The sequence below is a fragment of the Oryza sativa genome, chromosome 3 (genome assembly GCF_034140825.1).
Source record: "Oryza sativa Japonica Group chromosome 3, ASM3414082v1".
Lineage (NCBI taxonomy): Eukaryota > Viridiplantae > Streptophyta > Magnoliopsida > Poales > Poaceae > Oryza > Oryza sativa.
The window spans coordinates 4,353,477-4,377,024 of NC_089037.1; the positions used below are offsets into that span (position 1 = coordinate 4,353,477).

The following is a 23,548-nucleotide window of genomic DNA, read 5'->3' on the forward strand; positions in this document are numbered from 1 at the left end:
TTTCATGGACACCCCTGCTAATAACCAAAGGTGTGGCATAAGCAACAACTAGAATTGCTAATCCTAACAAAGGTGGTGTTCTTTTCTTTTAAAGATGAAGATAAAGATAGTATTAAGTGTTTTATGTAAAACGAGATGGTATTGAGGTGTTATTAGTTAAGTTTTAATCAATACAAACTTGATGAAAAATAGATTAATTTGATATTTGAGAGCAACTTTCATATAGAAAGTTTTCGTACGAAACACACCATTTAGCAGTTGAAAAGCGTGCAGCGTGTATCAAAAATTTTATCGAACTTTTGTTGGAGAAAAGAACAAGGCCTTGCCACTTTTGAAAAAAAAAATTGAAATAGGAGCCTTTAGAAAAAAGTGGATCCATTTTATTCATTCCATGATACCAATCTATTAAAAGTACCATGAGTTCATGACGACGATTTATTTTTGGTAGGAACCATGATATTGATACTAGTAAATACGCTCGAGCAATCACATACGATTGATGTGATGACACGAATTATATTTCGTCTTTTTTACATGCGGGACAATTATACAGATGATGAACATCCTTACGATCCTATCACCTACTTCCTCCGTTTCATATTATAATAATTTCTAGCATTACCCGCATTTAAATATATGTTAATGAATCAATACATATATATACGTGCCTAGATTCATTAACATATACTCCCTCCATCCATAATATAGAAACCTATAACTAGATGGGACACTTCATAGTATAATGAATATGGACAGGAAGCATGTCCATATTCGTTGTACTATAAAGTGTCACATCCGGTATTAGGTTGTTATATTATAAGACGGAGGGAGTATATGAATGTGGGTAATGCTAGAAAGCCTTATAACCTGAAACAGAGGTAGTACGTAATTATTAAATCTATCACAATTGATAATAACATGACCTTAATTTGCTCATGTTTGAAATTTTGTTCCCATGACAAACCATCTGATGAAGAGCTGAAAACCAAAATTTAGTTGCTACTATTATTTATTTCTATATTTTACACACCAATCTAAAATACTATTGTTCCTCACAAAATTAAAGCTTGCAAAGTCACAAGGATACAAGATCCACACACACAATCCCACAAACTTTACACAGGCACTTTGCAGGCTTGCAGCACAACGCCCAGTTGCAGCTCAAAAGCAAGCAAGGCAAACGGACGTCTGGCCCACATGTCAGCCTCACAGTGAAGGTGAAACACCATATGGCATAGTGCAGAGTTCAGACTTCAGACAAGCTCAAACATTCAGAGTTCAGTTCAGCAAGATCGTCAGTCGAGCAGAAGAGAGGCCTGCCTGACCAGGTGGCCTCTGCGCTCGAACACCTGCCTCCTGCGCCTCTCGAGGTCCCTCTCCACGGCGGCGATCTCCTCCATCTCGCGGTCGCATTCGGCGATCATCGCCGCATACTGCAGCTGCAGCGCCATGGACAGGGGCACCATGTTTCTGCTGCTGCTCGCGTCCTCCTCCATGAGCTCAGGTGTGGCGCTCGCCATCTGTTCGTCGCGAGGACACTGCTTGATCTTGCACTTTGCCGCGCTCAGTGCTTCTTGATCTGCGACGGCAACAAGCCAACAACGCCAATACATTAGTAAATCTACTTGATTCTTCGAAATTTGTTGGTTTGGTTTGATCGAGTTCGCTCATTTTATCAACCTTGATCATCATTCATCAGTGAGAATATTGGAATCCTTTCTTTCTTTCGCAAAAATCGAGCTCAACCGTATGATATGATGCGAACAGGGCAATGCTCCATGCTACGAGCCTACGAGCCAAGTTTCTCCGCCAGCACACATGCAAATTCAAATTCAACTTCTACTCCCGCAACGAAAAAAATAAAAACGAAAAAAAAATAAATTAAACTATAACTAGTTAACGTATATTCACAATTAAATTGTTTTATTTTATTTTGAGATGTAGGAGTTAATTTTAAACATGCATATTTACAAAGTGATATATCACGTATTAATACATCTTGAGATATCCTCCGAGGTGGTAGTACCTGCATAGGCTGCTGCACGGCCAGCACTGCCTGCGTCTGCGTCTGCGGCGTCGACGGCCATGGCGTCGTCGTCGTCACCGGAGACGGCCGCCGCGGGGAGGTTGAGGTCGATGGTCCAGCAGGGCCGGTCGTTACTCCGGCGAGGGGAGCCATCGCCGTCGCGGGGGAAGTTGAGCCTCGCGCCCTTGCCGCGGATGCGGCGGGCCTCGCGGTCGTAGGCCATGGCGGCCTCCTCGGCGCTGCCGTACGTGCCGAGCCACACGCGCCGCCCCTTCTTGGGGTCCCTGATCTCCGCCGCGAACCTCCCCGACGGCCGGCGCCGGACGCCCCTGTACTTGCTCTTCTTGCTCGCCTTCCGACGACCGGCCGCCGCCGCCGCCACGCGCCGCCGCGGCCTGGAGCTCGAGGAGACATCCGACGAAACTGCCGCCGGCGATCGATGAAATCAACAGCAGGAGAAGAAATCGTGTAAAGTTCAGGTTGCCGTCAGGTGAAAATCCTTCAAGAAAGCAGGCAAGATTTCTCCATCTCATCGTACAAGAAAACGAAGGTACTGCCTTCGACTTGGGGGACGACACACATGACACGGCCAAACTCTCGTCGCCATCGTCGGAAAGCTCGAACTCATCGTCGTCGTCGTCGTCCTCGAAAAGCTCGAACTCCGCCTCGAAGTCGACGTCGGACTTGCGCTTCCGGGTGGTTCTCCTCTCGGCGGCGGGGGGAGTCGGGGTCACCGGCAGGAGCTCGGCGGCGGTCAGCCGCCGGGGCACCCTCGCCGGGGTGAAATCGGCGAGGATTGCACCGCCGCACATGGCGCGGCGCGCTCTTCTTTCTCCGGGAGAGACGTCGCTATGGCGCGACGCGGGAGAGTGGTAAATAGAGGAAAAGTCGTCGTCGTCGGCGTCGCCGTCGCTGGCTGATGTGGGGATGGGCTGTCTAGTCTCCGTGGGCCGCTATCTCCCGATCTTGTGGGCGCCGAAGTCTGTGGGCTGCCTCGTTGTCAATTCGTCTCCTTAAAAAAATTGTGGCAAAAGTTGGTTGCAGGTTAAATTGATTGGATATTCGATGTTGTGAACTTTACTGGGATAAGGACATAGACTTTATTGGGAAAAAAAGGATAGGGTAATATTGTACACTAGCATCCATACTTCTCACCTCATTTAATTATAGCCATTCATCTATTTCCCTTTAACAATCACACCTCTCATAACTCATTTGCCAAACACACCTATAAGGTTCAGTAGATGTGGAGATTTTCTGGGATTAAGGGTTCAACAAATACAATAGCATGCTATAAACTACTCCATCTGTCCCATTTTAAATGTAATTGTGGGTTTATGCGCGCAACGTTTTATCATCCGTTTTATTTGAAATATTTTTATAAACAATATTTTTATTATTATTATATGATAAAACATGAATGATACTTTATTTGTGACTTATTTTATTTAATTTTTTAAAATAAGATGGACAGTCAAACGTTAGATACAGAAACCCACACTATTCTACTGCAATTAAAATGGGACGGGGGGAGTAACTACAAGCGCATGTGAAAAGAGAGAGAGAAGAAAATCATACTAGAGTATAGATTTGTAGCCAGCTGCAGCATGGATCTTATTATGTGTTTATGAGAGATGGACCAATGGCATCCCTTTGTTCTAAATGAGCTAGTATACGGAAATTTTCCGAAGAAATAAAATCCTCCAAATTTCCTTTGAAGTGCCTTTAATCCAAAGGAGTCCTATTCAAGGAGCATTTGATGATATGAATGAATATACAACAATTGTAAATCTTAATGCTCTTAGTCTAGTCACTAACATGTGGAGCTCGCCCAAACACTGTCCAATGTCCAATGGCAAAACACACAGTGATGTCTTAATCTCTCTCTCTCTCTCTGGCATGTGAGCATTATGACAAAACTCAAAATCATATCCACGTGCACAAAGAAAGGTTTTCTGAATATACCCTCCAAATGATACTGTCAAAATCTTGTTAGAATAGGTTGGAGCTAATGTGAACCGGTGTAGATGCTGTCATGAAAAGAGTATACTTTAGTATAGCACAAAACAGTAGGAAAGAATACCATGGGCTCTTCTTTCAGCCCACAGCCTGTCTTTAGTGTTTACCCAGGGTTGGTTATACTCCCACAGACTTGCATAAAGTTCAGAATTTGGAAGCATCAAACCATGAGTAACACTAGTATAAGACCAGCCGTTTGTCCTCATTTGCAGAAAGGGTTAGAAACCCTTAGATTTCATGCCATCAAGCGTAACAGTGTAACCCCACCATGTCATTTCTTTGCTACTTATAGCATCCCAAGTTGATGATCCATTTCATGTTTTCTCTCCTTTTTCAGATGCATACTATGATGTCCAATGTGGGTGTCTGAACTGAAATCTGAACTCTGAACTCTGAAGGCTGTTGTTTCCATCAGGGTGCATTGGTTCAGCAGAGATCGGTGATCTATGTTTTCATATGTGAGTGATTTCTGTTTTGTTTTTGAAAGGAAGCGTATATGAGTGTTCATCTATACTCTTCTTTTGCTTTTGGTGAAGTTTTGTTAACGGAGCACTCAGTACTAACAAATTCTTGCACAATGTTTGTGTGTTGTGAATAGGCAGTTGGTCACGTTCTACCGGTCTTTTTCGATGGAAATGAAGGTAATTGGAGGAGTTCTATCTGTTTGATGGAATTCAGAACCAAAATCCGAATTCCACAAAATGGCTAGAGGAAAATTTTTAGGGCTATTTGCAATTCCACAACCATAAGCATGGCCAACTGGTAGTTCTCCAAGTAAAAGAAGTTAGGAGCTGGTTATGATGGTACTAATTATTCAGTTTCTTCTATTGATCCTGAAAGTTCTATGCCAGGATAAGAAAAGCTTGTGCAAACCCTCCAAGCCATGAAAACAATTATCATCAAGAGAATTGAAGATTCTATTTTTTTTTTCTTAGGATCTGCAGGGAAAATTATTCAGATAGTGGAACAGGTTCAAGTAGCCATTTGAAACTCAACACAACTTTATATCAAGAACAAATGAACAATGAATGGTAGATCCAATCTTCAATGGAGAATCATGGACCACCGAATTGGGCTATCTTCCCGAGCTATCTACGACTACATGCATAGTATAATAGATGCAATCATGCAAGTGTGCAACTAGTAGTTTTTTTTTTCTGAAGGAGATGAGATTAGGTATAGCATGTAATGGTCCTGGTGTATAATGCCATGGCACACTCAACTTGCATTTAAACAATGCTAGTCCCTGCAGACCTTGCCAAGTTCTCTGCTCATCCTCATTAGGTAATTTGCCTTTGCTTGCTGCGTGTGCGCACCTAAACTTTTATATTTGCTTGAGAATCCTGCAACCCCAACTTAATTTGGAATTTAGTTGAGCAAAGTCACTGTCATGGCCTCATCTAGGTAAGAAAGATAAGAGCAATTTGCGCAAATTGCCGACTAAAATATCACTAATCAAATCGCAAAACCACGGTTTCATAAGGCGCCCACCGTTTCGCGCGTCGGTTTTCACATCCCTGTAGTAGCGGTACTGTTCCTGAATAAAAAAACTTGCTGAAAAAGACAGATTTATTTTTTTTTTAATTTTTGCAAGCTGCAACATAAAACATGACAGATTTTTTTTTAAAAAATTTTGCAAGCTGCAACATAAAACATGATATGAACTGATCAAGTGTTGTGGCAAACAGGATTGCCAGCAGATAGGAAAACCGTACGGGTTTTCAGAAAAAAAGGAATACTGAACAATGGTTTTCTGATCATCTACCTGATTGCTGTTTGGCAAATGAGAAATTCAGACGATAAAAAAAAACCTGTCTTTCTCTCCCTCTATTTTTTCAGCAGTTATAATCCAAACAAAGCAAAATTGCAGTTGTACAAACCAAAATACATTACGACTGGACTGAATCCAGCAAATTATGATATTCTTACACGATCCATCTCAACATGACAGAGATCAAATGATGGATCGATCAGTGGTACATAAACACCAAGAGGACCAGGTTTTCATAGACTTATTTGACATCATTAACAACCACGACCACGATAATTGACGACGATATTGCCGACATGATCGATTTCATAGGACTATTTGACCAGCAGTACGAAGACCCCGTAAAAGTAGCCCACAAATTAAGAGTACATAAACTTAATATATAGTTTTGATCATAAGATCGGCAGTAGTACAGATTCAGAATCTAATTGACAAACACAAACACCGCAATATAATTCGGTAATCAAGCAAGCCATGATATCAGCTGCACCCCATCATCCTCCGGTTAAACATTCATCAACGACGACGTGATTAACCTGAACCAAGAAATGGCATGGTATCTGATCAAGATATATAATCCTGATGAACAGATGGATTTTAAGTTTTTAACTGAATCCATTAAAATGGAAGTGAATTCAGATGCTTACAATTGAGTGCACAAACTGCATCAATGGAGGAGTACATCAGAAAAGGGCGCCGTCGATTGGGAAGTCGTCGAAGCTCCACAGGTTGACGCCGGCGTTCATGTCGGTGTTCGCGCTGTTGGCGTCGCCGGCGGCGAAGAGGCTGTCGATGGACTCGTAGCCGTCGGAGTAGGGGAGCTGGAACAGCATGAACGGGTCGAACTCCAGCTCGTCGGTGAAACCCAGCGTGTCGCTGCCGCCGCCGACGCTGCCCTCGGACGAGTCGACGTCGTCGGACCTCGCCTTCTTGGCGGGGCTCCCGCCGGACTCCGACGTGGCGACGCTGTCGGTGAAGGAGCTCGTCATCATCATGGCCGGTGGCGGCGCCGCGGCGGTCGTCAGGTCGACGAAGCCGTTGGTGAAGAAAGGTAGCGCGGTCTCAGCAGGCGGCGAGAATTCTCGCTTCAGTCCGCGCGGCGGGGCGGCGGCGGGTGCTGTCGCCGGCGGTGGCACGGCGGTGGCTCTCGTGTTGCCGCGGCGTGGGCGCGCGGCGGCGGGCGTGGCGGGGAAGTTGACCTTGGCCTTGCTGCCGCGGAGGCGGCGCGCCTCGACGTCGTAGGCGCGTGCGGCCTCCTCCGGGGTGTTGAACGTGCCGAGCCAGACGCGCGTGCCCTTGTGCGGGTCGCGGATCTCCGCCGCCCACTTCCCCCATGGCCGCTGCCGGATGCCTCGGAAGTGCCGCCCCCGCTTCTTCTTGCTCGCCGCCCTCGCCGCCGCGCGCCCGTCGTGCCCGGCGACGACTGCACGAACAAAACCAAACCAAACCAATCTTCCTCGGTGAGATCAAGCCAAGAACTCATCGCCATCACGATCGAACACCTAGACGAGATCGCACGCGACGAACATTACCACGAGATTTGGACGCGAACACGAAGTGTCCTTCGTCTTCTTCCTCCGCGTCGTCGAAGTCGGAGTCATCGTCGAACTGCTCGAAGGCGGCCTCGAAGTCGTCGACGTCGGCGAAGCTCCTCTGCTGCCTCTTGCTCTTGCTCTTGCCGCGGGCGGCGTTCTTGGAGCCGGCCGGCCACAGGTGGCTGGCGGTCACCCGCTTGGTCGCCGCCGCGGCGCGCGACGGCGCCGGGATGAACTCGGCGAGGATGGCGCCTCCACACATTGTTCGCGGTTTGGGTCTCCCACTTCTCTTCGACCTTTTTTTAACGTGTTCGTCGTGTTTTTTTTCTTCAAGTGTGTGTTGCGAATGCCTTTGTTCTTGTAACCGAGGGAGGGAAAAAAATATATATAGTACATTTATAAACACAAATTTGGATGAGTTGGCGGATGACGTACTGGCATGCCAGATGTCGCGCACAGATGCCCCCAAGCTGACGTGCCACGTCATGTCTCGCCTCTGTTTGAATCTCCGATAAAAGTTGGATAAACTTTAGCATAAATGTGGCACGTTTTTCAAACTGCTAAACGGTGTGTTTCGTGCGAAAACTTTCTATATGAAAGTTGTCTAAAATATCAGATTAATCCATTTTTCAAGTTTGTAATGATTAAAACTCAATTAATCACACGTTATTACCATCTCGTTTTACGTAAAACACTTAATCTTTGTCTTTATCTTCATCTTCAGGAGATTCAAACACCACCTATTTATCCGAAATTGCTATTTAGCGCAGCTGTGTTTTCGGCACATATTTTCTGATAAAAGTTTTTGGAGTTTTAGTTTAGAATTGTGTAATTCTTGATGGATGTTTTGAGGCCATAGTCAGGAGTTTGGTAATATGATTTTAAGTTATAATTCGTATGATTTGGTTTCTTGAAAAACACTTGTATGGTTTGAGTTGAAAGTTTGTTACTAAAATGGAAAAAAGTGCGGGTGGACAACGTAGCTACGCTAATTAACTCCTTCAATGGCACATATATGTCCTTGGAGCATCAAGGTGTCAACTTTTTAAAAAGCTAGATGACATCCCGTATTTTGCTGCATGATATACAAATAAATACATCTTAAATTTTGTAGAATGATTGATGAGTTTTGGTTCAAATATTGTGAAAATGATATAATAAGTATGATGATTTACCAGGCTTATATATCGAGTTTAAATTTTAGTAATTTGTAAATGATGTAGTATAGTTGTATTTTAAGTTATAATATGTACTATATTATTGTACTTGCATGTTGATCATTTGATGCTTAGTGGCTGTAACTATATAAAAGATATAGATTAATTATGTAGTGTCAAGTTTGCTCTGATTGTGTAATATGTTCTGATTTCGCCTATGTTCTTTTTATGCCCACAACTTCGAAGTTTTGCTCGATAATATATGACTGTTGTCAAGTAAGTGCCGCTCATACATATTGTATGCCTAATCTGGTAAGTTATTGTATAAAGGGAGAGAGAGACGAATTCAATGTCATAAACTTGATAGCGTATAAAATACTCTCTGATTTTATGTTAGTGCCTTTAATTAGGTCACCTATATATTTATTCCTCATAATTAGCTCAGATCCACTCTTCAAAGATGAGCTTCCACTAAACAAAATATGATGCCCCCACTCGGCCAACTCATCAGCCCAACACACACCAAATGCACCTGCACTACATATTCCTCTCACAGTATCACCCTTTCTCCTCTCGAGCGCATATGACATTTTGTTTTATTTGATACAAAGATAAACTGGTGGTTTTTTATAATGCAATTCTGGACGAGCTAGAATTTAAAATAAAAATTACAATGGTGACATTAAACCTTCATAACAAATAGTATGATGACTTTTTTTTACCTCTTCTAGTAATATACTAACAGGCAAACAATTGCGGAGTGGTCTGTCCCCTCCAACAAATTTTTTTGACATAGTTATCTAACTAATTAATTAATTAACCTAAATAATGGTGTATTAGGTCTCCTCCGTTCCATAAAAAACCAATATAGTACTATAATGTGTCCAGATTCGTTGTATTATAATGTATATTATCCAGTTCTAGGTTTTTTTTTTGAGACGGATGGAGTAGTCCCTTCTCATGTCTAAATCCCGGCTTCGCCGTTGAGGCAAAGAAATATGTCTTGATTTATTTTTTAATACAATGCCATCTTATTCCCCAATTGAGTTACAGTGAAGTGATCAGCTCATAGAAGAGCACCTCTTTCACACCAAGCACTTGAATGGATAATCATAGGAGCAGAGCTCCCTTCCTTCAAACCTACTCTCTTTCTCAACCTCTCATTAGATTCACATAGACCAGAGATCTATATCGGCACACTCAAGAGGCCAGCTCAAACATGATAATTAACTACGGATGGATAGATGCGTGGCCTACACGAACTAATCTTCTGTCCAAGTGGCAAGATATTTGTAGACTCATGCATGCATATGCGTACACTGCACTGATTCAACCCAAGTGGGAAGATATTATTTTGCTGGTCCATGCAATGCATGCCCTGCCTGCAGCCGTGAATGGTGACCAACATGGTGTTCTAAAAGTGTGATCTATTGACTTGAAAAAAAAAAGATCATTCCAGTTAAATTTCTACTCCCCCGTTTCATATTATAAGTCGTTTGGCTTTTATATATACCAGTTAAATTTCTTTAGGTTTGATCAAATTTATAGAAAAATATAGAGGTATTTTTAACATAAAACAAACATATTATCAAAATATATTCAATGCTATATTTAATGAAACTGATTTGATATTTGAGTGTTGATAAATTGTTCTATAACTTGGTTAAACACAATAAAATTTAACAATAAAAAAAGTGGAACGATAATATGAAACGGAGCAAGTACTTATTTGATTGTAGCGATAAGGTTGGGAATTTATCGTAGTATCGTTGGGTCCCTGTGTTAGTGGAAGCATTCACTTGGTACTCCCTTCGTCGTTTTACATATAGTACTTGGCAATTTTGATTTCACGTAATTTTAGTTTGAGCGCTCATATTTTGTTAAAAAAGACTAACAAAAATCTAAACAAGCAAATTACATGAAAATATAAACACATGTAAATCTTGTTCATCATAATTGAAAGATCTAAACGATATAGTGATCAAATCTATATACCTATAGTAGTTCGGAAATTATTAGGAATTCCAGCGTTGAAAATATCTGGTAGTTAATTAGATAAATCATATTATCTATGTCCTGGATGCTTGACATAGCGGGAGGCAAGCAGTTTATATAGGTTCGAGCCGTTTATACCCTACTCCTATTGTGCTCTTCTCTCGATCTCTCTTTTTTTTTTCAACTCTAGCTAGAACTACAGGTGCCATGTGGCCAAATCCGAGGATCCTTGACATCCGAAGTAACCGAAGGCAAGAACCTGGGAACGACACCGTATAAAGAAAAGTTCCGAGAAAACACTAATAGTGAGGTGGTAGAGTTGTGCTCGCATGACTATCTATCATGGTTCAAATCCCGCTACTCACAGATATTACACACACATAAATATATTTTTGCTTGTCTTTTTTTTTAAATTCTTTTTAGCATACGTTAAAGAATGTAAAGATATATGAATACAAATTAATTTATCTGATATTTTAAAACAATTTATACCTAAAAATTACTGCTGATATATAATGCCAGTACTCGGGGAGAACGCCCAACTTTTACGAGCGCCGCATGCGTAGACGACGAGAACTAGGCAAGTGTCGTGTCGCGGCGTCTCTTCTCTTCCTCTCCCTGGCTTGTGGCGGACACATGCATCCTCCGTCCTCGTCACGGTCCACTCCGCTCGGCTTGGCCCCCCAAAAATTAATCAACTCTAAAAAGGACGCCTAATTGCGTCTTCGCGCGAGATAAGGTTAGCCTTTGTTTAAGACTTGTTTAGTTCCAAACTTTTTCAATAAATTTTTAATTTTTTTATCACATTAAAATTTTCCTACACATATAAAGCTAGAAACTTTCAATTTTAGCGTGAACTAAATACACCCTAGGTGTGCCACTAAAACTTTGCTTTCTGTTTTTTTTTGTCTTAACTAATTATCACCTTGCATGCGAATCCCCACGAAGTTATCCCGCACCAATTCTGCGTGATCATGGCACTGTAGATTCAGCACTGAGCTTTAGCTTTACGCGGAGAAAATTTTTAGTTGATCTTGTAATAAGAAAGGCAGGTAGTTAATTAAAGAGTACTGCTCTGGTAAGTTTCATTAAACATCGAAAAATAATTTATAAGTAAAAATTTTATATCGGTGTTATTATTGGCAGTCTAAAAACAAAGGGCTAATAAATAGGCTAACATGAAAAATGACCCAAAAATAATCATCTCTAAGATTAAGTTATAATTTTAAATTTACTTTAGCCTGATAAGCCAATAAATAAACGATGAAAATAATAATCCGGTAAACCTAAACAAGCTAATGCTATACATGTTATCTTTAATTAGGTTTATCAGGTACCGACAACTACTTCTGTTCATATTAATTGTGAGGATAAAGATGTAGCGGTATTTCTAACCGAAAATAAATATAATGACAAATATTCTTAATATACATTTAATAAAAACTGGTTAGGTGTTGTAGTAAATAAAGTTTAACTTGGAGAGAAAAACCAAGTGATATGGAGTGCGTGGTTACTAGTAAAACAAACTAATGATTGATAGCTAGAAGGTGGAGTAGGGGGTAACACTTCAGGCAAGCCTACTAATTTCCCTCCACAAAGGATCCTAAATGCTATAGGTTAAGTTGATTACTCAGCAATGATGTCACACACTTCCACAAATACTAACAATTAAGCTCTCCAATAACAACAAAAATTCAGTTTAAGGTAGCTAGAGAACAGATCAACAACAAAGCTAAAGGGATTAGAGCAGACGACAGGCTAATTAGCATTGTTATTATCCACCATCCGCATTTTTTTAAGCATGTCTCCTTCCCAATGCTTTTCTGCACTTATGGCTATTTTTTAGGAATCGATCGCGATCGATCCTTGAATGGTAAGTTCAATGCTCCCTTCTTAAAATATGTGGCTCGTGGTCACCACGCTCCACTTACTTGGCAAAGCAGCAAATATAATTAATAAAATGAGCTGCTTCCGAGGAAAATAAAAAATAGTACTAGAAGAAGATTCCACTAAAGCACTGTAAAAATAGATAAATAGCACAACTTACCAACATGACAGTGATCAGCGCTCTTCATGGAAACAATTTAGGGGCCAATATGACACCCTGAAGCCTAATGTTTATGATCAAGTTTTGAACATGGAGAGTACCATCTCCAGAACTTAGACATTTAAATTCTATTCTTGTGATATTTTATTTACTCTTTTAAATATGGAAACCTAAATACTACCAACTACTGCAATTTTCGCACCGTGTAGATACATGAAGCACGCGTCCATCCACATCACCCCATGTACTAGAATACTGTCATATGGATTTCGAGTATTTTTTTTTGAAATTGGTAAATCATAATATGGAAAATACATTTTTTTAACGATTGTACTGAAATAATTTTCATATATCAATAAATTATTCTTAGAGATAATGATAAACAAAGTAACCGGGATAAAAAAAATGCCACTTCATTTTTTGTGTAGTCAAAACTCAAAACTAGACAATTTGGTGCAAAGTTCTCCTACATCATCGACTTAGCAAATTAATTAATGGATGCCGGGAGACTAACTAGTCTAGGGAGCTTAAGAGGCGCACTTCTTTTGAAAAGATCATCATATCGACGGTACATTTCTTTACTAAGAGCCATATTACCGCAGCTAAAACGACAAACATTATCATCAGCAAACTCTATAAAAAAATTGTCATGGTCTCAGTTTAATTAAGCCAAATATGCCTCTGTCGGCTATTCTATACTTGGCTCACTTAACCAAAAATAATTAGCGCGTGCAGACATGTATCTATCGACCACCGTGTGTATGACCCCCAAATCCATCAACACAATTGCACCATTTGTTTCATCCTTGGTTTTCCAAATGGTGGTGTGGTTTCTCATAAAAAAGGGTATATCATTTGATTATATAACATCATGCTTGATCATATGATGAGCTGAAAAGTAAACACCTACGCATTACAAAATTATTTTTATCCTTATAGGAAACAAAATATTCTAATATTATTTACATAATAACACAAACGTGCACATACCGTAAAACCACACCAAAAACCGCTGAAACCACATTTCTCGCAGAAGATTCCAGAATATGCTTCCTACTCTAGTTTTCTTATGTTCTCTGTCCACAAAAAAACAACATAGGATAATATGTGACGTTTTCTCATTGCACTAAGAAATATCATGCCCCATCTTAGATTGTTCTTTTATGGGATGGAGGGAGTAGATAGTTAGGCTCCCCCATCCTCTCACTGATCAGCAACCTCTTCCCCATTTTATCCGTTAGATGAACACAATTTCAACAGTACTAACTTCATTATGGTCATCCATACGTCATAGACCAATGCACGCACACACAAAATGGACAAAATAGTGTAATTCTAAAAAAAGTTGGACAAAATGATGCACAGTAGTCAACAGATAAACTAACAGATAGGATTAGCACGGCCTAGGTTAGGCACCCATCACATCTTACTGACGTGAAAGCACAAATGCATATTACTATGCATTTCGTGAGTTTACAGCGACCAATCCAAGTCGTTAGCACTTGGCATTACCTTTTCACAGGTGATTTTTTTTTTTTTGCTTGTGGGCACGCAACTTGTGGCCCAACTTGGGCCTGTACTTGAGGAGCAAAAGAACCTCTGTCGCAAGTTATACCACCTAAAGGAAGTACACACGCACGAGCAGTACGAGCTCCATGGAACTAGTAGCTGAAACTCGCTGATCTCTACAGAAAAAATAAGTATGAGTTCTTTTTTCGGCAACTCGAAAAAGTGACTTTCTTTTTTTTTTGTTATCACGTTTCTTATAATGAATGCTGTACATATGTATGTGTGTGTGTATTTCTATGAGATAAAAATAGATATTTCTACGAATATGGGTTTACAGGCATATCTACGAGCATGGGATTACAGGCATTGTAAGAAAAAGGATTATTTTTGGATTATTTTTATCTCATAGATATGTCTTTTTAGAGTGATATGCCTGTGATCCCATACTCGTTCTTCTCAGATATCTGCAGAACAATAAATTTACTGGTTATATCAATGTCCTTGCTAATCTCTCCCTTGATGATCTGTAAGAAATCAACCTATAAGTAATTAATATTTTATTTGCACGTGCAGTACCACATCTCATATCTTTGCTTTCCTATATAGGAATGTTGCAAAAAATCATTTCACTGGCTGGATTCCTAGTCAAATTAAGAAGTTAAACAATCTACAGTGAGTTCTCCTGGCTTATGAACATGCAAAAATGAGAGTTGTACACTGACCTATTATGATCCTTGTGTACAGAATTGACGGAAATCCACCACCTCCATCATATACAGCTCCCCCCTCCACCAAACCGTCCAAACAGCCCAGGTCAAGACAATGGTGGTTCATGTTTTGGTGGAAGCTCTGGGGCAGTCCTTGCATTCTTTGTGATAAGGAGAAGAAAACGCAAAGCTGCAATGGAAGAACACTTTGAACAGCAGCAACCATTCACCTCATTCCCTTCAAACGAAGTTAAACGTATGCTTACCTGATATCAGCCTTGCTGATCATCATACTTTGTTTTGTTATCTATTTTATGCAATCATCTGAAAATTTGCTTCTGGTAATGTGCAGACATGAAGCCTATTGAGGAGTTACAAATAGAACAGCATGGTGACCAATGCAAGGTAGGCTACGATGACAACTCCAGCTGCAAGTATCTGGGCTTGGTGATGGCTTCACGCGATCCTTTGATATTGTCATGATAGTTCCTGATCAAAGCAGATGCCGAACCTATATATTTATGCTTCAGAAACAGTAAAATTCAGAGAGAAATGATCGTCACCATCATTTAGTATGGCTATGATCAGAACCATAAACAGAGGGAAGTCGTAATCCCATCTCGGTATGACCGGTGCTGGATTGGGAACATGATTATAACCTCAACAATCACACCAATGGCGATTGAGTAGATACAGAAGTTGCCTATGGAGGTAAGAATCAGAAAATTCAGTGGTTAGAAACAGCTTACAGCACATCCACTTGTGAGGTTCTTATAATCTTATTACAGTCTAAAGATTGATGAATCACCTTCTGAAAATGCCCAACAACCTCAGTGGAGTCCACTAGATGAGCTGCCTTGCCAAAGAAAGAGTGTATCCCAGTTGCAATGACAACAGCTTCAATCTCACCATGCTTGCATGTTGAGCCAGTGAACACTATGGTCCCCGGTTCTTTTGGTGACAGGAAGGGATTCACCAGTGAGAGCTGACTACAAGATGAAGGACAAACAAAAATGTGATCAAATTATTTACACGGAGCAACTAGTCTGACATTCCAGTGATCGACATCTTTCGCATGAACGGCGTGTGGCAATTCATTTTCAGAGGATCTCCCTCAAGTAGGCACGCATCTGCAGGGACAATGTCACCAAACCTGATGCTGATTATATCCCCAGGTACCAATGTGGAAGCATCAAGCTCTTGCCACTGCTCATCTCTAAGAACCTGGTAGCAAATCCATGTATACAACAAGATCAGACTAGCACAATGGATTCACTTGCAATTTTTAAATTTCTGTTCAGAAAAAAAAACCTTTGTTTTTAGCGCCAACCGGGACATGAGTGCAGCAGCTGCATCGCCTGCATTGTTTTCCTTAATGAAGCTGATTGTTGAATTGATAATCGGGAGGCAGACAATTCCCAGGAAATCCTCCCAATCAGTACCTTGGCTCTGAACAAAGACAGTAAACGATTGAACACCAAAGAAATCCATTATAGGTTGCTTCTGCTTATTCTTTTCATGAACACACAAAAGACTTGTGCATCAAACGTTCAGTAACAACCATGGATGTAAACGAGAGAAACCATGCAACAGCAGACAAGAGCTGCCATGAGAAAGGAGAAACAACAGAGATAAGAATAGAACACTACACATCAGAACATAATCAGCATGACGTCGAATCGTTGCCAGTCTTATGGCCAATCCAGGGTTCAATTCTGATGAAGGATTTACGCAAAAACAATGGTAACTAGAGGCTAGGTAACAGAAAGGGCAACGATAAAACCAGAACAGAACATTGTTTACCTTGCTCATTTACAGTTTTCTACCTAAAAGAACTTCATCTAGATAAGATAGGAATGGCAAGATAGTGCATATGCCCAAGACAATGTGACTAACAAGGGACAAAACAGAGCCAAGTTGACAGGGCTGCTGATGGATCAAGCCATGTTGCTCAGCAGTTCAACCAGGTCATTCTTCTTCATCTTGGAATATCCTTTGATTCCTCGAGATTTCGCAAGTTCTCTTAGTTCTGTGACCTTCAAAGTGCTTAAATCAGGACCTCCTAAGGAAGATTTCAGAGTCGTATCATGAGATTCATCAATAATTGGAACACTTGGGATTTGCAAAGATGGCTCATCATATTCTCCACTGGGTTCATCAGTATCAGAAGCATCAGGTTCATCATCTGAAATATGATCAAGGTCATCCAAAGATAGGTTTTCTGGTTCTATTACAGAATTAGGTTCGAATGTAGAAACCGAGTCTGGTTCATCTGTAGCAGCCTTATTTTCCAAAGTTGGCTTAGCCTCTTGTACGGCATCATTGATGTTATTGATGACTCGTTCGGCATCAACATTGGTAACAGGCTGGAACTTTACATTAGGAACAGGGGATCTTCGCCTAAAATTTGAAGCTGGCCTTTTGAAGGCTGCAGGATGTGGCTTTTTCTGTTCTTCCTGAGTGTCATTCTTTATGAAGATGCTTGAATTTTGTTTATTTCCAGATTCATTGCTTCTCTTTGTTTGGTCAACACTCTGTTCTTTCTCATCACCGCTCTTCCTTCGTTGGTCCACTGAGTGCTTCCTAAGCAGATTTAGAAGGGAGTCAACACTGCCCCTCTCACCCTGTGCTTTTGCTTGTTCAGGCTTCTTCTCCTCCTTCCCTTTTCCCCTTGCTCGCAATTGTGCTTGAACCCTTTTAAACAACTCTACTATCTCCTTCTCTCTTTCCCCTGGGACTGATGTTGCTTGAGGACGGGAATTGCTTGTCAAAGAGATGGGTGGTCCATTTTTGGAGGACATAATATCAGTATCGAATTCATCAATATTCTCAGAGTCATCTTTCTCCTGGTAAGGCTTACTTTTCCTCCGAGCTGATCCACCCTTCTGATGGCGTGTGATATCCGAACTTCTTGACCTATGGTTGTTGGGATTAGCACTGCATACCAAAGACAACTTCATTGGGCGCAGCATAGGCAGTTTACTCAGGAAACAAGCTCCAAGAAGAAATCTGTTGTCTCCATGATAGGCTGGTAATGTTCTGCCTGAAACCCAAGAAACAATAGCATAGTAATGAATAAGGACGAAAACTAAATGTTTCAGATTGAAGGGTTCGCAGTACACAAGATATATAGATACATAGAAGTTGGACATACAGATGGCCATGGCACAACTTTCTTTTTCCACTTCACCCCATTCCCATAATGCGAAAACAAGTGTACATAAAGTGCATAAAATTTTTAAAAAAATCATAGTGCCATAAGCAGTTCCTTCTTTCTATATTTGTTTATCAGTGGCAGTTTCATGTTGAGTCAGCAGTGTTCACATACATGACCTGCTATGATCATTCACACGTAATTAACTTCTAAAAAATGAAATGAAAAAGGATGTGTTTGTATGTTAAAATAACGAATAGTTCTCTTTTACGAAAAGGTTGCATTACCAAAACATATAAATATCATGTGGAGCCCAGCTTGTCGGTTACAATTAACTAAAAGGAAAAATATAAGCCGCTACAGATCAGAGCATACAATCATACACATCTGACCCATATGGGTAAGATTTGGATAAAATGTATGGGCCATTTAATGTAGACCTGCTATGTGCCTTAACAATTTAATCCTATCTGGATGAATGCAGGGCAGAGGAAGCTGTAATAGGGAAATCAAGAAAGCAATTTAGGGAAGAAGAAGCCATTCAATTTCAGCTGGTCTGTTTCATGTCCATGTGAAGGTTCATTACAATTTCAGCCCATTAATCAAGCGCATTACTCTGGTAAAACATACCATGCCCACTCATATAATGTTTGCTCTCAGCATTACTTGCACTAGCAGTTAGCCTTCTATCACGCTGCCAGTGAGGCTGTGAGTTTTAGCCACAAGTTCCATTGTGCTTTGAGTTCTTAAACATGATAGCAAAAAGAGAGGAAAATAAAGGCTGGAAGTCTACCTACCTAACTAGAAGTAGATTTGAAACATTTTTTCAATACAATGCATCCTGGAAGATAGAGGTAGATGAAAACCTTGATCAAGAAGAATGGGGCTAAGGAAACTTGCAAGAACAGTACCAACCGATCATCTAATTAAGTTCAAACAGGTTTTCAATGCACAAAAACACATCCATATGTCTGTTTTCAAAGTACAAAGAGTTAATGATTGATGATTTAGAATCTCCACAGATATACTTCTTTAACTCTAACCACTGATATATAAAGTTCTATTAAGATGGTGATGTGAAATTGATACCATTAGTTTCACATAAAAGGTGAGTTATTCACATAGTCTTTTATTATTGGGGACCCCACCCATCTCCAAACCATCATGTTTACAAATGGAGGTACCAACATTACAGAGGCAGTATATATTATAGTACATAACAGATAACCAACGGCTGGTGTTTTCAAGCTGCTATGGAAAAGAACATATCTAGCCTTGGCTTAGTGGACCCTAATAGAGTGAAATTCTATTCATGTGTTATTCAATAGATTTCACTTATCATTCTTCTACCTCAAGATGTCACCGTCTGATCTCTCCCGGAGGAATATTCACTATCCTGATGCACTAGCATTTCCTATTCATGACAAAATGGAACTAGACATCAACAAGAGGTCTAGTAGCCTATACTACCTACCTCATTTATCATTGTGTATATAGTGCTTCCAGACATATAGCACTAAAAATGCTGATAAGCATGTAATTTGACACCAAATTAACCATGAAAGTAATATGCGGACAGCAAGAATTCCTTTAGCTAAGACAGTTTTAAATTTCCAGTTTTTCCCAAGCTGCTCTACGGCTTGTGAGGATGCATCATCCTACAGTGATTTCTTACCACACTTAGGGCTAGAAGTTTGGATCGCGTGATATTTAAAGGAAATGACAGGAAACAGAATAATTCATTTGGTTTTAAAGCCTTTTTCACTGTTCTAACCATATACGTTCTCCAAGCTGTGCCAGCAAGCAGCCTTTGGAAACCTGGGTAAAATGGCACACTCATAAACAGTGTATGAATCATTAATAACTTGCTAAAGAAACTAAACTTAATAACTCTATATTTCATTCTTACAATGTATCATCATATTTACACCAGCAGTGCGTGCGAGCCAGATTTTTTGAAAGAAAATGCGAGCCAGATTTCATAGAGAACGATAGTTAGTTTTCCTTAAAAGAGCTAAGAGACAATGCGCCACACACAATAAAGCAGTGGCGGATCTGACATGGGACATAGGGGTTAAGTTGAACCCCACCCCCCCCCCCCCAACCCCAAACTTTTTTCGGAACAAACATTTGTTAGTATTAAGGTTAAGGCAAATTTCTACTACAACGAAGCTAGGGTTAACGCAAATTCGAGAAAAAAAATTGCGTGGGTGGAGAGAGGGAGATGAGACAAGAGGATGTGCGTCGTAAGGGATGCGGCGGAAGCAGCAGGACAAGCGACGGCGACCCCGCTCGCTCGCTCGAGCGATGGATGGATGGGAATCGGCGCAGGCGGCGGTGGCGGAGGATGTGCTCACCTGGATGCGGCGGAAGCAGCATGACGAACGACGGCGCCGACGGCGCCCTGCTCGCTCGCGCCTCGCGGGATGGATGGGGATCGGCGGCGGCGGCGGCGGGCGAACTAACGGATAACTCACGAAAACAATACGTCAAAAACGGCGAGGGTAATTTAGTAATTTCGCCAAGCACTCTCAATCTGCATATCCTATCCCCCTCCAAAACGGTGCAAATCTGAAAAAAGAAAGTATCCATAGCTTAATTCTATTTTCCAAACGGAACATATAGGACACCTTTGGGATGGTAGATTTTTATTTTATTTTATTATTCGGAATTGCATGATTTTATTTATTACTCCCTCTGTTTCTAAATATTATTAATTTTTTTCATATTATTTGATTCATTGTTAAATATACTTATATGTATACATATAGTTTTACATATTTTACAGAAGTTTTTAATAAGACGAATAGTCAAACATGTGCTAAAAAGTTAACGGTGTCAAATATTTAGAAACGGAGGGAGTATATGATTGAGATGGTGGATAATAAATAATAAAGGCAATTACAAATTTGCCACTGGTTTAAATCATTAATTATTATTGCAACACTGCCACTAAAAAATTGTAAAAATACTACTAGAACTGTCTTTCGAGTAGCATCTTGCAAAATTAAAAAAATATGGACAAATTTTACAAATAACCCTAAATAATAATATGCATGTCTGGGTAGTGGGCACTGCCCGATTAGATATGGTTCACTGGACAGGCCGTGTCATGTCAGCCCACATGTTTTATCGAGTGTATTCTTCCGAAAATCACATCGTATAGTATCATATAGCTAGAAATGCGAAGTTAGGATATTGTCTGGTAAAGTTTGACTAAAATATGTTACGAGTATAATTAATAAAATGAGCTACTTTTGAGGAAAATAAAAAAAATAGTACTAGAAGCCATTAAAACACTCTGAAAATAGACAAATAGTACAGGCGTACAGCTAACCGACATGACAGTGATCAGCATAATGTTTATGAAAAAGTTTTGAAAATGGACGGTGCCATCTCCAGAACTTAGACATTTAAATTCTATTCTCGTGATATTTTATTTACTTTTCTAAATATTAAAACATACTACTACCAACTACTGCAATTTTCGCACCGTGTCGATATATACGCACACGTCCATCCACATCATGTACTATAACAACGCCGCGTGGATTCCGAGTAATTATTTTAAACTAGTAAAATCATAATATTGAAAATATTTTTTGACGATTGTACTGAAATAACTTTCATATATCAATAAATTATTCTTAGAGATAATGATAAACAAAGTAACCGGAATAAAATAAAATGCCACTTCATTTTCTGTTGTAGTCAAAACTCTAAATTAGACAATTTGGTGCTAAGTTCTCCCACATCATCGACTTAGCAAATTAATGGATGTCAGGAAACTAACTAGTCTACGGAGCTTAAGAGGCTCACTTCTTTTGATAATATCATCATATCCACGGCTCCTTTTTTTACTAAGTACCATATTACCGCATCTAAAACGACGGATATTATCATCAGCAAACTCTCTGAAAAATTGTCATGGTCTCAGCCTAATTAAGCCAAACATGCCTCTGTCGGCTATTCTATACTTGGCTCTCTTGAGTCTTGACCAAAAATAATTAGCGCGTGAAGACGTGCATCTATCGATCACCGTGTGCACGACCCCCAAATCCATCAACACAACCGCAACATCTGTTTCAACCTTGGTTTTCCAAATGATGATGGTGTGGTTTCTCATAAAAAAGATCAATCATTTAGTATTATATAACGTGATGCTTGATCATATGATGAGCTGGAAAGTAAACACCCACATATTACATAATTATTTTGTTCTGGTAGGAAACACGATACCCTAATATTATTTACATAACGACGCAAACGTGTAACTACGTAAAACCGCGGCAAAAACCGCTGAAACCACGTAGAAAACCACATTTCTCGCAGAAGATCCCATGTTAGGCTTTCCAGTCTAGTTTTCTTATTCTCTTTATCCAAAAATAAATTAATCTAGTTAGATGTGATAGATCACAATATTACAAATCTGGCGGATGTATGTCCAGATTTATAGTACTGGGATATATTATATTCCGTACTATATTAACTTATCATGCGAAGGAAGTACTAGAGCGTAGACAGTTAGACTCCCCATCCTCTCACTCTGATCAACAACCTCTTTCCCTCTTTCCCCCTTAGATGAACACAATTTCAGCAGTACTAATCTCACTATGGTCATCCATGTGTCATGGACCAATGCACACACAAAAGGCACAAAATGGTTTATAGTCAACAGATAAAGGATGTGTTTAGTTCGTGTGCTAAAATTTTTTTAAGTATAGGGACACACATTTAAAGTATTAAACGTAGACTAATAACAAAACAAAATACAAATTTCGCCTGTAATGTGCGAGACGAATTTATTAAGCCTAATTAATCCGTTATTTAGCAAATGTTTACTATAGCATCACATTGTTAAATTATGGTGTAATTAGGCTCAAAAGATGCGTCTCGCGATTTACATGCAAATTGTGCAATTGGGTTTTTTTTTCGTTCACATTTAATGCTCCATGCATGTGTCCAAGTATTTGATGTGACGGAGAAGTTAGAAGTTTGAAGAAAAAATTTTGAATCTAAAGACGGCCAAACTAACAGATAGGATTAGCACGGCCTAGGTTAGGCACCCATTACATCTTACCGACGTGAAAGCATAAATGCATATTACTGCTCCAAGTCGTTAGCACTAGACACTACCTTTTTCCCGACGCTTTTTTTTTCTTGTGGCCACGCAACTTGTGAGATGTGAGTTGTGACTCAACTTGGGCCTGTACTTGAGGAGCAAAAGAACTTGTCGCAAGTTGTACTACTAAGGCGCTGTTTAGTTCGCAAAAACTTTTTCCCAAAAACATCATATCGAATCTTTGGACACATTCATGGAGTATTAAATATAGATAAATTTAAAAACTAATTGCACAGTTAGGGGAGAAATCACGAGACGAATCTTTTGAGCCTAATTAGTCCATGATTAGCTACAAGTGCTACAGTAACCCACATGTGCTAATGACGGATTAATTAGGCTCAAAAGATTCGTCTCGCGGTTTCCAGGCGAGTTATGAAATTAGTTTTTTCATTCGTGTCAAAAACCCCTTCCAACATCTGGTCAAACGTCCGATATGACACCCAAAAATTTTCTTTTCGCGAACTAAACAGGCCCTAATTGAATAAGTAGGAGTACACACTACACAG

At 40.1% G+C, this 23,548-nt stretch overlaps 3 protein-coding genes, 1 long non-coding RNA gene and 2 pseudogenes across 9 annotated transcripts; 1 reads left to right on the forward strand and 5 right to left on the reverse strand.

The window, feature by feature from the left end:
• Positions 1–900: 900 nt before the first annotated feature.
• LOC4331843 (ethylene-responsive transcription factor RAP2-12) lies at positions 901–3,029 on the reverse strand. The gene is made up of 3 exons (NM_001417251.1): positions 2,565–3,029; positions 2,027–2,449; positions 901–1,579 (listed from the first exon to the last, which is right to left on the reverse strand). The coding sequence occupies exons 1-3, from the start codon at positions 2,836–2,838 to the stop codon at positions 1,296–1,298; spliced, it is 981 nt and encodes a 326-aa protein (NP_001404180.1). The 5' UTR covers positions 2,839–3,029; the 3' UTR covers positions 901–1,295.
• Positions 3,030–4,259: 1,230 nt separating this feature from the next.
• Positions 4,260–4,722, forward strand: LOC9266398 (uncharacterized). Of its 2 annotated transcripts, XR_001544394.3 has the most exons (3): positions 4,260–4,302; positions 4,383–4,503; positions 4,648–4,722. It is a non-coding gene; the product is annotated as an uncharacterized lncRNA (long non-coding RNA). The 2 variants fall into 2 exon arrangements; XR_001544393.3 differs by having other exon boundaries at positions 4,260–4,503.
• Positions 4,723–5,915: 1,193 nt separating this feature from the next.
• On the reverse strand, positions 5,916–7,717 carry LOC4331845 (ethylene-responsive transcription factor 1-like). 2 transcript variants are annotated; one of them, XM_015775099.3, is made up of 3 exons: positions 7,349–7,717; positions 6,464–7,239; positions 5,916–6,352 (listed from the first exon to the last, which is right to left on the reverse strand). In XM_015775099.3, exons 1-2 carry the CDS (start codon positions 7,611–7,613, stop codon positions 6,500–6,502), a joined length of 1,005 nt encoding a protein of 334 aa, XP_015630585.1. In that variant the 5' UTR covers positions 7,614–7,717; the 3' UTR covers positions 5,916–6,352; positions 6,464–6,499. The 2 variants fall into 2 exon arrangements, with proteins under 2 accessions (XP_015630585.1, XP_066164472.1); XM_066308375.1 differs by having other exon boundaries at positions 5,916–6,376.
• Positions 7,718–13,075: 5,358 nt separating this feature from the next.
• Positions 13,076–16,341, reverse strand: LOC124459652 (ATPase, plasma membrane-type pseudogene; annotated as a pseudogene). Of its 2 annotated transcripts, NR_174991.1 has the most exons (6): positions 16,078–16,341; positions 15,575–15,990; positions 15,330–15,469; positions 15,033–15,255; positions 14,782–14,956; positions 13,076–14,235 (listed from the first exon to the last, which is right to left on the reverse strand). The product of NR_174991.1 is annotated as an ATPase, plasma membrane-type pseudogene, transcript variant 1 (transcript). The 2 variants fall into 2 exon arrangements; NR_174992.1 differs by having other exon boundaries at positions 15,033–15,469.
• On the reverse strand, positions 13,805–20,383 carry LOC124459653 (uncharacterized; annotated as a pseudogene). Its single transcript, NR_174993.1, has 6 exons — positions 20,278–20,383; positions 16,078–17,809; positions 15,575–15,990; positions 15,033–15,469; positions 14,782–14,956; positions 13,805–14,235 (listed from the first exon to the last, which is right to left on the reverse strand). The product of NR_174993.1 is annotated as an uncharacterized protein (transcript).
• On the reverse strand, positions 16,261–20,395 carry LOC4331846 (SAP-like protein BP-73). The gene is made up of 2 exons (NM_001423916.1): positions 20,278–20,395; positions 16,261–17,809 (listed from the first exon to the last, which is right to left on the reverse strand). The coding sequence occupies exons 1-2, from the start codon at positions 20,297–20,299 to the stop codon at positions 16,704–16,706; spliced, it is 1,128 nt and encodes a 375-aa protein (NP_001410845.1). The 5' UTR covers positions 20,300–20,395; the 3' UTR covers positions 16,261–16,703.
• Between the last annotated feature and the right edge of the window lie 3,153 nt (positions 20,396–23,548).